Source organism: Anoplopoma fimbria, chromosome 16 (assembly GCF_027596085.1).
Source record: "Anoplopoma fimbria isolate UVic2021 breed Golden Eagle Sablefish chromosome 16, Afim_UVic_2022, whole genome shotgun sequence".
Lineage (NCBI taxonomy): Eukaryota > Metazoa > Chordata > Actinopteri > Perciformes > Anoplopomatidae > Anoplopoma > Anoplopoma fimbria.
Genome location: NC_072464.1, coordinates 25,399,262 through 25,412,412, shown reverse-complemented (window position 1 = coordinate 25,412,412; position 13,151 = coordinate 25,399,262). Strand labels below are relative to the sequence as shown.

At 34.8% G+C, this 13,151-nt stretch overlaps 2 protein-coding genes across 3 annotated transcripts in view; one reads left to right on the top strand and one right to left on the bottom strand.

Annotated features, from left to right (window-relative positions):
- tgfbr2l (transforming growth factor beta receptor-like) overlaps window positions 1–2,583 on the bottom strand; it is a 10,881-nt gene extending 8,298 nt beyond the window's left edge. For both annotated transcript variants that reach the window (XM_054615383.1, XM_054615385.1), the window contains exon 1: window positions 2,525–2,583. In XM_054615383.1, the coding sequence (XP_054471358.1) occupies window positions 2,525–2,579 (55 nt within the window). In that variant the 5' untranslated portion in view covers window positions 2,580–2,583. The remainder of the gene's footprint in view (window positions 1–2,524) is intronic.
- Window positions 2,584–5,299: 2,716 nt separating this feature from the next.
- Window positions 5,300–12,980, top strand: si:dkey-69o16.5 (Alpha-aspartyl dipeptidase-like). The gene is made up of 8 exons (XM_054615552.1): window positions 5,300–5,491; window positions 6,201–6,289; window positions 8,773–8,847; window positions 9,155–9,234; window positions 9,367–9,540; window positions 10,911–10,970; window positions 12,651–12,733; window positions 12,818–12,980. The coding sequence occupies exons 1-8, from the start codon at window positions 5,397–5,399 to the stop codon at window positions 12,909–12,911; spliced, it is 750 nt and encodes a 249-aa protein (XP_054471527.1). The 5' UTR covers window positions 5,300–5,396; the 3' UTR covers window positions 12,912–12,980.
- Window positions 12,981–13,151: the final 171 nt, after the last annotated feature.

Genomic DNA, 13,151 nt, shown 5'->3' with positions numbered 1-13,151 from the left:
CACACACACACACACACACACACACACACACACACACACACACACACACACACACACACACACACACACACACTCACTCTTTGTTAGATGTGAGATAATAAGATGCTTTTTATTTTCACGCTGTGTTCCTCTCTGTTCATTCATGTCACTTCACTGAAGTCATTTACAATAATATACAGTATATAAATACTATATATATCTATATATATATATATATAGATATATATAGTATTTATATTTATATATAGTATTTATAATTGCACATCAGCCAAGAGAGACATGTTAGCAGCTCTGTAAGGCTGCACACTGGGAGCTATATGCTAACATGCTACTGTTTATCTACAATCTTTGTTAAGCGTGTTAGCATGCTAACGTTAGCTAACTATCAGTAAACAAAGAGACCAGCTGATTGAATGTCTTGAGTTCTGCAGGTATTTGGTCCTGAACCAAAGTATCAGACACATAAACATGTTGACCTGATGATGCCGCTACAGCAACAGTCAGAGGATCAATAAAGGTCTTAAAGCTGCATTCTCTCTCCTGTCCAGCAGGGGGCGACTCCTCTGGTTGTATAGAAGTCTATGAGAAAATGACTCTACTTCTCTCTTGATTTATTCCCTCAGTAAACATTGTAAACATGAGTTTATGGTCTCAATCTCTAGTTTCAAGTCTTCTTCAATACAGCATGATGTTCATTTAGTAAATGATGCTCCATTTAGAGTCAAACAGACCATAAAGCAGGGGATGCTTTAGGGCGGGGCTACACACTGATTGACAGGTCCACACCAGAGACGTATACGGCGTCTCTACGTCACTCCTCCTCACTCCATATATGGTCACTTCCTGTTCACTGGTTGCAAAAAAACCAAGATGGCGACGACCAATATTGATCTGTCCCACCGGACTCAAACACACCATCTGCTAATTTAACTGAGAATTCTACTCTACGTTTCCGGCATAGAGCTGATAATACTTGTGTACTTTTACTGCTGATACTTCAACTACATGAAGCTGATAATACTTGTGTACTTTTACTGCTGGTACTTTAACTACATGAAGCTGATAATACTTGTGTACTTTTACTGCTGATACTTCAACTACATGAAGCTGATAATACTTGTGTACTTTTACTGCTGGTACTTTAACTACATGAAGCTGATAATACTTGTGTACTTTTACTGCTGATACTTCAACTACATTGATAATATTTGTACTTTTACTGCTGATACTTCAACTACATGAAGCTGATAATACTTGTGTACTTTTACTGCTGATACTTCAACTACATGAAGGTTATAATACTTGTGTACTTTACTACTGATACTTTAATTACATTATAAATCTTATATTATTTGTATACTTTTACTACAGATATTTTAACTATGTGAAGCTGATAATACTTGTGTACCTTTACTTCTGATACTTTAATTACATAAATCTTATATTATTTGTGTACTTTTTCTACTGATACTTTAACTACATGAAGGTTATAATACTTGTGTACTTTTACTTGTATAACTACACTGAAGTACTTGTACTTTGTTGTCTTGATATATTACTTCTTAGTACTTCTTAGAGCTTATTATTAGTTGTTAGTACTTGTCAGTACTTGTCAGTACTTCTTAGTACTTCTTAGTACTTCTTAGTACTTATTATATTATTAGTTACTTTGTCAGTACTTATTAGTACTTGATATTACTTCTTAGTACTTCTTAGTACTTATTAGTTGTTAGTACTTGTCAGTACTTGTCAGTACTTCTTAGTACTTCTTAGTACTTCTTAGTACTTATTATTAGTTGTTAGTACTTGTTAGTACTTGTTAGTACTTCTTAGTACTTCTTAGTACTTATTATTAGTTGTTAGTACTTGTCAGTACTTGTCAGTACTTCTTAGTACTTCTTAGTACTTCTTAGTACTTATTATTAGTTGTTAGTACTTCTTAGTACTTGTTAGTACTTGTTAGTACTTCTTAGTACTTATTAGTACTTGTTAGTACTTCTTAGTACTTATTATTAGTTGTTAGTACTTCTTAGTACTTATTATTAGTTGTTAGTACTTGTTAGTACTTCTTAGTACTTATTATTAGTTGTTAGTACTTCTTAGTACTTATTATTAGTTGTTAGTACTTGTTAGTACTTGTCAGTACTTCTTAATACTTCTTAGTACTTATTATTAGTTGTTAGTACTTGTCAGTACTTCTTAGTACTTCTTAGTACTTGTCAGTACTTGTCAGTACTTGTCAGTACTTGTCAGTACTTCTTAGTACTTCTTAGTACTTATTATTAGTTGTTGTTAGTACTTGTCAGTACTTCTTAATACTTCTTAGTACTTATTATTAGTTGTTAGTACTTGTCAGTACTTCTTAATACTTCTTAGTACTTATTATTAGTTGTCAGTACTTGTTAGTACTTGTTAGTACTTGTTAATACTTTCAAAGTCTCCAGAACAAATCGTCCATCCATCTCCTCCACAAACAGCTCCGGGGATCAGAGGGAGAAAAGCCCGGAGAACAGGCAGCTCTTACCGGCCGTCAGGAGGACGAGGATCCCGGTCCAAAACGTCCGGAACCGAGTCATCATCTGCGGGGAAAGAGCCGCAAAAACAACGGAGGCTCCCGGTGCGTCGGTCGGTCTGTCTGTCGGTATCAGACTCATGAGAGAGAGAGTCCAGATGTTTCTCATCCAGATGTGAAGCACCGCCCCGCTGCTGGTTCCACTGCAGAGCTGCTGGTTCCACTGCAGAGCTGCTGGTTCCACTGCAGAGCTGCTGGTTCCACTGCAGAGCTGCTGGTTCCACTGCAGAGCTGCTGGTTCCACCGCAGAGCTGCTGGTTCCACTGCTGGTTCCACTGCAGAGCTGCTGGTTCCACCGCAGAGCTGCTGGTTCCACTGCTGGTTCCACAGCAGAGCTGCTGGTTCCACTGCAGAGCTGCTGGTTCCACTGCAGAGCTGCTGGTTCCACTGCAGAGCTGCTGGTTCCACTGCAGAGCTGCTGGTTCCTCTGCAGAGCTGCTGGTTCCTGCTGGTTCCACAGCAGAGCTGCTGGTTCCACTGCAGAGCTGCTGGTTCCTCTGCAGAGCTGCTGGTTCCACTGCAGAGCTGCTGGTTCCACTGCAGAGCTGCTGGTTCCACTGCTGGTTCCACTGCAGAGCTGCTGGTTCCACTGCTGGTTCCACTGCAGAGCTGCTGGTTCCACTGCAGAGCTGCTGGTTCCACTGCAGAGCTGCTGGTTCCACTGCAGAGCTGCTGGTTCCACTGCTGGTTCCACTGCAGAGCTGCTGGCAGAGCTGCCTGCAGTGGAACCAAGACTGCATCAAGAACCAGTACTTATACTTCAGTGGAAGTACTGGTTCCACAGTGGAAACACACTCTCACCCTAAAAACACAAGTGTTAGCAGCAAACTCTACTCAAAGTATCAAATGTAAAGTACTCTTCATGCACCACATTTATTATATAGGTATGAATTATTTATATTTATAATCATTCTGGATACTATAAACATTATTATTATTATGAATAATTATTCTATTTTATTTATGTATTTGTTTATTTATTTATTCCTGGTTCAGTACCTTATGAGCAACATCTGAATATTGTGAAGATGGATATAATATTATTACCTGTATTAAATGTAATCTTAACAATGTATATTTATAAACTGATCACGTTTGATTTATTAAATATTCATCTGTAAAGTAACTAAAGTTATTAGATAAATGCAGTGCAGTAAAAAGTACAATATTTACTTCTAAGATTTAGTTCAGTAGAAGTATAAAGTTGCTGAACACAGAAATACTCAAGTTAAGTATAAATAGCTCAAGTTGAAGCACTTGAATACTTAGTTACATTGCATTAGGAAGTATTACATTTCTATTAAACTGGGATTAAACGTTTTCTAAACTAACAATAAAACTTTCTAACTTTCACCAACAGTCCTTTTATGTTTTATATATAAATAATAAACAGGATAAATATGTTTGTTTAAGATGCTAAAAAAAAATATATATATATATATATATATATATATATATATATAGATGAACAAGTTTTATTATCTCTTGTAAAACCACTTGTTTATACATTATTTCTTCAGGATGTTTCTGCTTCTCAACTGTGAGAATCTTAAAGATTAAAACAGAGACTAACAGGATTATTCCAGATCATTACACACACACACACACACACACACACACACACACACACACACACACACACACACACACACACACACACACACACACACACACACACACACACACACACACACACACACACACACACACACACACACACACACACACACACACACACACACAGTATGTGGTATTTATTCCACACCTACTACTTACTTTAACATGATGATGATGAACCTTCACCTTATAAATAATCAATTATTGTGACTATAAATGTAAATCAGTCATTATTGATGAATGAACCTTCATCTGTTGAGTGATGAAGACTTAGGATTGACTGACTTTTCACAGTTTATTGAAGTTAATTATTTACTATAAATGTAAATCTAATATTTTGTAACTTCAGTCAAATGATCAAAACTATCAGTGTTTCAGAATTGAATATTTTTCATATCTTTTTCTTTTCGGTTCTTCAAAATAAAAGCACTGAAGGATGTTAAAGTTGTTTCTGAAAACAGAGTTTAACTCCTGTGACTTTCCAGAGAACAGAGCTGAAGGAGTATTTACAGTGGATATGTATTTATATGTTCATTATGTATTTCACATTCATAATGAACTATCGAAATAGTTGCAGATTAATTCACGTTGATCACATAATCGATTAATCACTGCAGCTCTACTGTATCTACAGCACCAGTCAGAAGTGTGGACACACCTTCTCATTCAACTACTGTGAAGAGTCTAAAATATAAAACATATTCTGGTTTGTTGAGCATTTGTTTGTTTACCACATAATTCCATATGTGTTCATAGTTTGGATGTCTTCAATATTAATCTACAATGTAGAAATAAATAAAAATAAAGAGAAACCATTGAATGAGAAGGTGTGTCCACACTGGTACTGAACACAAACTTCATTTTCTAAATACAATGTTCTTACTCACCCTCCATTACTTCTTTATCATTTCTATTTCCTATTTCATATGATTTATTGTTTGATTAATACTATGGTTGTTTCTCCTGGTGGGAAACTGATTTAACGCAACTTGTTTCTGTTTATGTCAAACTAAAACTTAAAGTGTAGAAATCTCTTTAAACGGTCATAGAGCTGATAGCAGCCGGTTCACAGCCGTTCACAGCCGGTTCACAGCCCGTCAGAGAGGCGCAGTCAGCGGGGTCGCGGCTGGACTGTGACCCCTGACCTCTGGACTCCTCTCCCGCAGAGCTCCGGCGTGTCGGTCCTGAGGTGCAGTTCTCTGCAGACATGGAGAGGAGACTGCTGCTGGTGTCCAGCTCCACGCTGCACGGCGGCGGATACCTGCAGCACTGCCAGCAGCACGTCGCCCGGTTCTTCGGGAGGTGAGAGGCATGAAAAAGTCCTGTTGTAGAGGGTTTGTATTAAACTGTAAGTGAGCATTACAATGGCAGATTTGGTTTGTAGAAACTTCATATGCATTGAAGCATCAGAACATACACTATGTAAAAAAGTGTATAACATTCAAGTTATGTTACATGGTTATTACATTTGTAACTACTAATATACTTTGAAAATCCGGTTCCAATCATTAATTAGTCTTCAGGTAAAGTTCAGCATCTTATGGTTAATGTTTTAATTTAGAATGTTAATCTTAAATATCTGAGTCATGTTGTACAGGTTTGTTTTACAGGCTCATAGATCATTAACACGCCTGATTTCTCAATGGAGTTTGGCATTAGAACCAACATTATGTTTAAAAGTTATGCTACATGGATATTAAATCTGTAATAACAACTATACTTGTCCCTATGAACATGTTTAAATCTTGTTAAAGTCAGTAAATAAGTAAAGCTCTGCATTTTATGATGAAAAAAAAAGTTGTCTGGATTCATGTTGTACAGGGATGGTATTAAAAATATCAATAAAATGCTTGATTTTTAAATAGAGTTTGGTAAAGAGAGACTTCACTCAGTGGAGATTCATGTTTTTCTTTATCATGAGATCATATTAATATTAATGTTTATGTAATAAAATCTTATAACACGTTCATATTGAACATAAAGTGTGCTTATTCTCTTTTCTGTGTTTCAGAGACGTAAACAGAGTTCTGTTTGTTCCGTACGCTCTCCACGACAGAGACGCCTACACCAGGACGGCCAGAGACAAGTTCAGGACTCTGGGTCGGTCTGTGTGTGTGTGTGTGTGTGTGTGTGTGTGTGTGTGTGTGTGTGTGTGTGTGTGTGTGTGTGTGTGTGTGTGTGTGTGTGTGTGTCTCACATTATCAATATCAGGACATACAGTTTATCTTGATATATAAATACTATTAGCCTGTTAAACTTTATGTCAATTACAATACAGAATATAAAATGTTATAAGAAATATTGTGAAAATTAAGTATTTTCTGTATGTATTTCTATGTAGTTTCTGTATTTTTTTGATGGAGTGTTTCCATTTTATATTGAATTAATATATAATACTCTGTGTGTATTAATATATAATACTCTGTGTGTATTAATATATAATACTCTGTGTGTATTAATATATAATACGCTGTATATTAATATATAATACTCTGTGTGTATTAATATATAATACTCTGTGTGTATTAATATATAATACTCTGTGTGTATTAATATATAATACTGTGTGTATTAATATATAATTATATATATAATATATATAATACTCCGTGTGTATTAATATATAATACTCGTGTGTATTAATATATAATACTCCGTGTGTATTAATATATAATACTGTGTGTATTAATATATAATACCTGTGTATTAATATATAATACTCTGTGTGTATTAATATATAATACTCTGTGTGTATTAATATATAATACTCTGTGTATTAATATATAATACTCCGTGTGTATTAATATATAATACTCTGTGTGTATTAATATATAATACTCCGTGTGTATTAATATATAATACTCTGTGTATTAATATATTAATTAATATATAATACTCTGTGTGTATTAATATGTGTGTATTAATATATAATACTCCGTGTGTATTAATATATAATACTCCGTGTGTATTAATATATAATACTCTGTGTATTAATATATAATACTCCGTGTGTATTAATATATAATACTCTGTGTATTAATATATAATACTCTGTGTGTATTAATATATAATACTCCGTGTGTATTAATATATAATACTCCGTGTGTATTAATATATAATACTCTGTGTAATATTAATATATAATATATAATGTGTATTAATATATAATACTCTGTGTGTATTAATATATAATACTCTGTGTGTATTAATATATAATACTCTGTGTGTATTAATATATAATACTCTGTGTGTATTAATATATAATACTACTGTGTGTATTAATATATAATACTCTGTGTGTATTAATATATAATACTCGTGTGTATTAATATATAATACTCCGTGTGTATTAATATATAATACTCTGTGTATTAATATATAATACTCTGTGTGTATTAATATATAATACTCCGTGTGTATTAATATATAATACTCTGTGTATTAATATATAATACTCCGTGTGTATTAATATATAATACTCTGTGTATTAATATATAATACTCTGTGTGTATTAATATATAATAATACTGTGTGTGTATTAATATATAATACTCTGTGTATTAATATATAATACTCTGTGTGTATTAATATATAATACTCTGTGTGTATTAATATATAATACTCTGTGTGTATTAATATATAATACTCTGTATTAATATTAATATATAATACTAATGTGTGTATTAATATATAATACTCTGTGTGTATTAATATATAATACTCTGTGTATTAATATATAATGTGTGTATTAATATATAATACTCGTGTGTATTAATATATAATACTCTGTGTGTATTAATATTAATATATAATATACTCTGTGTGTATTAATATATAATACTCTGTGTGTATTAATATAATATATAATCTGTGTGTATTAATATATAATGTGTATTAATATATAATACTCTGTGTGTATTAATATATAATACTCTGTGTGTATTAATATATAATGTGTATTAATATATAATACTCTGTGTGTATTAATATATAATATAATACTCTGTGTGTATTAATATATAATACTCCGTGTGTATTAATATATAATACTCTGTGTGTATTAATATATAATACTCTGTGTATTAATATATAATACTCTGTGTATTAATATATAATATATAATATATAATACTCTGTGTATTAATATATAATACTCCGTGTGTATTAATATATAATACTCTGTGTATTAATATATAATACTCTGTGTGTATTAATATATAATACTCTGTGTATTAATATATAATACTCTGTGTATTAATATATAATACTCTGTGTGTATTAATATATAATACTCTGTGTATTAATATATAATACTCTGTGTATTAATATATAATACTCCGTGTGTATTAATATATAATACTCTGTGTATTAATATATAATACTCCGTGTGTATTAATATATAATACTCTGTGTGTATTAATATATAATACTCCGTGTGTATTAATATATAATACTCTGTGTATTAATATATAATACTCTGTGTATTAATATATAATACTCCGTGTGTATTAATATATAATACTCTGTGTATTAATATATAATACTCCGTGTGTATTAATATATAATACTCCGTGTATATTCAGGTTATGAGCTGGACTCCATCCACGAGGCGGCCGACCCTGTCGACGCCGTGCGGAAGGCCCAGGGCATTTTTATAGGTGAGGAGGGTTGATGGTTGAAATCCCAACGTCCACATGATGCTGGTATTAATATTTGTAAAGAATATATTATAGATCGTGCAGGAAAGGACACGTTAGAGAAGGTTTTCTTTCCTTGTTTCCTATAACTCCTTCTTCCTTCCTACCAGCTCCTTTCCTCTCTTCCTCCATCGTTTCCTTACTACCTTCCCTCCTTCCTTCCTTCCTTCCTTCCTTCCTTCCTTCCTTCCTTCCTTCCTTCCTTCCTTAGTCACATGATCCTTAGAAGATGGATGTTAATGGAGGTTTATGTTTTTGTGTTTTTAAGGAGGAGGAAACACTTTCCGGCTGCTGAAGAGTCTCTATGACAACGAGGTGGTGACGGAGATCAGGAGGAGGGTGCTGGAGGTACAACGTGTACTTCTACTGCACAACATGTACTTCTACTGCACAACATGTACTTCTACTGCACAACATGTACTTCTACTGCATTAATACTTCTGTAATTATTTATTTATTATTAATTATCCCCCCCCGCAGGACGGCGTCCCCTACATGGGCTCCAGCGCCGGCACCAACGTGGCCACCGTCAGCATCAGCACCACCAACGACATGCCCATCGTCTGCCCGCCGACCTTCAGTGCCATCGGCCTCGTGCCCTTCAACATCAACCCGCACTACCTGGACCCGGACCCACAGAGCCGCCACATGGGGGTGAGTCCAGAACCACGGTTCTCATTACTACCTCTACTTAATTACAAAGTACTTTACTGGAGTGTTTCCATTTAATGCTGCGTTCTACTTCTACATTTCACAACATGTACTTTTACTGCATGGAGCTGAAAATACTACAGAACTTTAAATAATTACTGCTGGTACTTTTTTCTGTTTTTGGAGGAATTTTACTTTATTATTCATACATTGTTGAATTATCATCATTATTATAATCATTATTATTATTATTTGTACCGTTATGGTTGTTATTATTATTAGCATTTTATGTATTATTATTATTATTCACATTATTATTATAATTGTTATTATTATTATTATTATTATTATTATTATTTATGATTACTATATTCAGCTGCTTCAAGGTATCAGTCCTAAATATCTGGACTTTAATATGATGTGTGATTATGAAAGAAGTGTACTGTGGAGTAAAGAAGCAGTAAAACTCAGAGTCTCTCAACAATGATCTCTTTGTGAAACATGCTGATTAATCAGAACGGTGATCATTTCGCTGGCACTGATTGGTCGAATTCCTGCCACATGAGACCAAAGGTTGATCAGCTATCGGTCTGTTAATCATTCGCTCAGATCAAATAAAACTGGGTGTGTGATGAAGGAAACTTAATGTCAGCAGCTGTAAAGTATTATATTACATTTAATATATATAAAGTATTATATATATATATATATTACATTTAATATATATAAAGTATTATATATATATTACATTTAATATATACATAAAGTATTATGAATAAAGTGAAGTAAGAAACAAGAAGCTTGACGTTGATGAAGTTATGCAACATGTGAAACTGTTCAAACTGCAGAACATAAAGAAACGCATCGTCAGCAAACTGAGAATAAAAGTCCTGACGTTTGACATTCTGGAGGTTTTTAAAGTTATAAAATTATATTTATGAACAGAAACACAAACCAGCCGACCCACAATCCTTGGCAGTCTGACTCAGTTCTCTAGATTCATTATCTCTCTGCACACTAAAATATGATGGACGTTTTCCATAAGTGTTTTATTTTCATTATCAGTTGTATTATTGTTACGTCTTTAAACTGTATTTTCTAAAAGACGACCCTCAAAAGACAAAATCCTCTTTAATATCAAAGAATCTGCAGAAGTCTTCAGTTTGACTCCTTGTAGTTCGGCTGCTGATCAATGAGGCGTTCAAGGTACTTTAGTAAACTTGATGTGTCAAAATCACAGTTCACATATTTAAAGGTTCAGTATGTGACTCACATTTATATTTAATTATCTCGATTATTAACAGATCAGTCAGACACTTATGCTTCCGGTTGACATCCTGCAAAGCATTATGGGAACTGTTGTTTTGTTGCAGGAGACCAGAGAGCAGAGGATCACCCAGTACCATGAAGAACCTGATACTCCAAGTGTTCTGGTGAGACCAGTTCATCCAAACACAAAAACTACCTCCATGTTTAAATTCACTGGAATGATATTTATAACACAGTTTTATTTTTGATCCTTTTTGATATTATTATTTTAGATTACTGATAAATTAAAGTCAGTTTAAAGTCAACATTTCCTTCACATTAAAAGTATTCCTGTGGATCAATGTTTATCATTCCCCCCCTTTACAGATACGCTTTTATTGTGAAAAAATTGATGGATGTGTTAAATTACATTAATTTCATTAAAAAACTAAGTAGAGGCAACTTCGCTAAACCCCTCCTCAGAACAGTGACCGGACCAAAAATACTGTCTGTTAGCATAGCATGACCTGAAACCTGTTAGCTTTAGCTTCAGTCTGTTAGCATAGCATGACCTGAAACCTGTTAGCTTTAGCTTCAGTCTGTTAGCTGTTAGCATAGCATGATCAGTCATAGCATGACCTGACCTGCATAAACCTGTTAGCTTTAGCTTCAGTCTGTTAGCATATCATGACCTGAAACCTGTTAGCTTTAGCCTCAGTCTGTTAGCATAGCATGACCTGAAACCTGTTAGCTTTAGCTTCAGTCTGTTAGCATAGCATGACCTGAAACCTGTTAGCTTTAGCTTCAGTCTGTTAGCATAGCATGACCTGAAACCTGTTAGCTTTAGTCTGTTAGCATAGCATGACCTGAAACCTGTTAGCTTTAGCTTCAGTCTGTTAGCATAGCATGACCTGAAACCTGTTAGCTTTAGCTTCAGTCTGTTAGCATAGCATGACCTGAAACCTGTTAGCTTTAGCTTCAGTCTGTTAGCATAGCATGACCTGAAACCTGTTAGCTTTAGCTTCAGTCTGTTAGCATAGCATGACCTGAAACCTGTTAGCTTTAGCTTCAGTCTGTTAGCATAGCATGACCTGAAACCTGTTAGCTTTAGCTTCAGTCTGTTAGCATAGCATGACCTGAAACCTGTTAGCTTTAGTCTGTTAGCATAGCATGACCTGAAACCTGTTAGCTTTAGTCTGTTAGCATATCATGACCTGAAACCTGTTAGCTTTAGCTTCAGTCTGTTAGCATAGCATGACCTGAAACCTGTTAGCTTTAGCTTCAGTCTGTTAGCATAGCATGACCTGAAACCTGTTAGCTTTAGCTTCAGTCTGTTAGCATAGCATGACCTGAAACCTGTTAGCTTTAGCTTAGTTAGCTTTGTTGTTAGCATATCATGACCTGAGACCTGTTAGCTTTAGCTTCAGTCTGTTAGCATAGCATGACCTGAGACCTGTTAGCTTTAGCCTCAGTCTGTTAGCATAGCATGACCTGAAACCTGTTAGCTTTAGCTTCAGTTTGTTAGCATAGCATGACCTGAGACCTGTTAGCTTTAGCTTCAGTCTGTTAGCATAGCATGACCTGAGACCTGTTAGCTTTAGCTTCAGTCTGTTAGCATAGCATGACCTGAGACCTGTTAGCTTTAGCTTCAGTCTGTTAGCATGCTATCATGACCTGAGACCTGTTAGCTTTAGCTTCAGTCATGACCTGAGACCTGTTAGCTTTAGCTTATCATGACCTGAGACCTGAGACCTGTTAGCTTTAGCTTCAGTCTGTTAGCATGCTATCATGACCTGAGACCTGTTAGCTTTAGCTTCAGTCTGTTAGCATGCTATCATGATACCAGTGGTTGTGTGCGTCCTCAGGGTCTGAGGGAGGGGTCCCTGCTGCTGGTGGAGGGAAACAAAGCCACTCTACTGGGAACCACTAAGGCCAGACTCTTCACCAGGTAACACACACAGTCAGACCACTGAAGACCTGAAAGCTAAACCAGTAAAACCAGCAGCAACAGTGATGTGTTTGTGTGTTTCAGGGGAAAGCCCTCGGTGGAGTACGACCCAGGAAGTGACCTCAGCTACCTGCTGACCAATCAGAGCGACTCAGGAGATGAAGGTCTCAGGCTTTAAGGATGTTCTGGATGACAGAACTCAGAATGTTGTTCTGTTCAAAACTGATTAAATATTTTAAATAAGAAATCTGTTGTGTCTCCGTGAATGTTTGTACTTAAGTAACTTGTGCTGTACTTCATACGGGAAAGTAGTATTTTGGAATTAACCTTTATAAACCATAAGTACTTGGACACAAAGTAGTGGATTGGGTATTTCGAGGGAATAACCTTTAAAACTAAAAGTACTTTTACCGGAAGT

Excerpts from the sequence above, each read along its gene's own strand:
- si:dkey-69o16.5 (XM_054615552.1), top strand. The coding sequence starts at position 5,397 with ATGGAGAGGAGACTGCTGCTGGTGTCCAGCTCCACGCTGCACGGCGGC. Across the intron at positions 5,492-6,200 it reads GTCGCCCGGTTCTTCGGGAG|AGACGTAAACAGAGTTCTGT; the intron begins GTGAGAGGCATG and ends TCTGTGTTTCAG. Across the intron at positions 9,235-9,366 it reads TCAGGAGGAGGGTGCTGGAG|GACGGCGTCCCCTACATGGG; the intron begins GTACAACGTGTA and ends CCCCCCCCGCAG.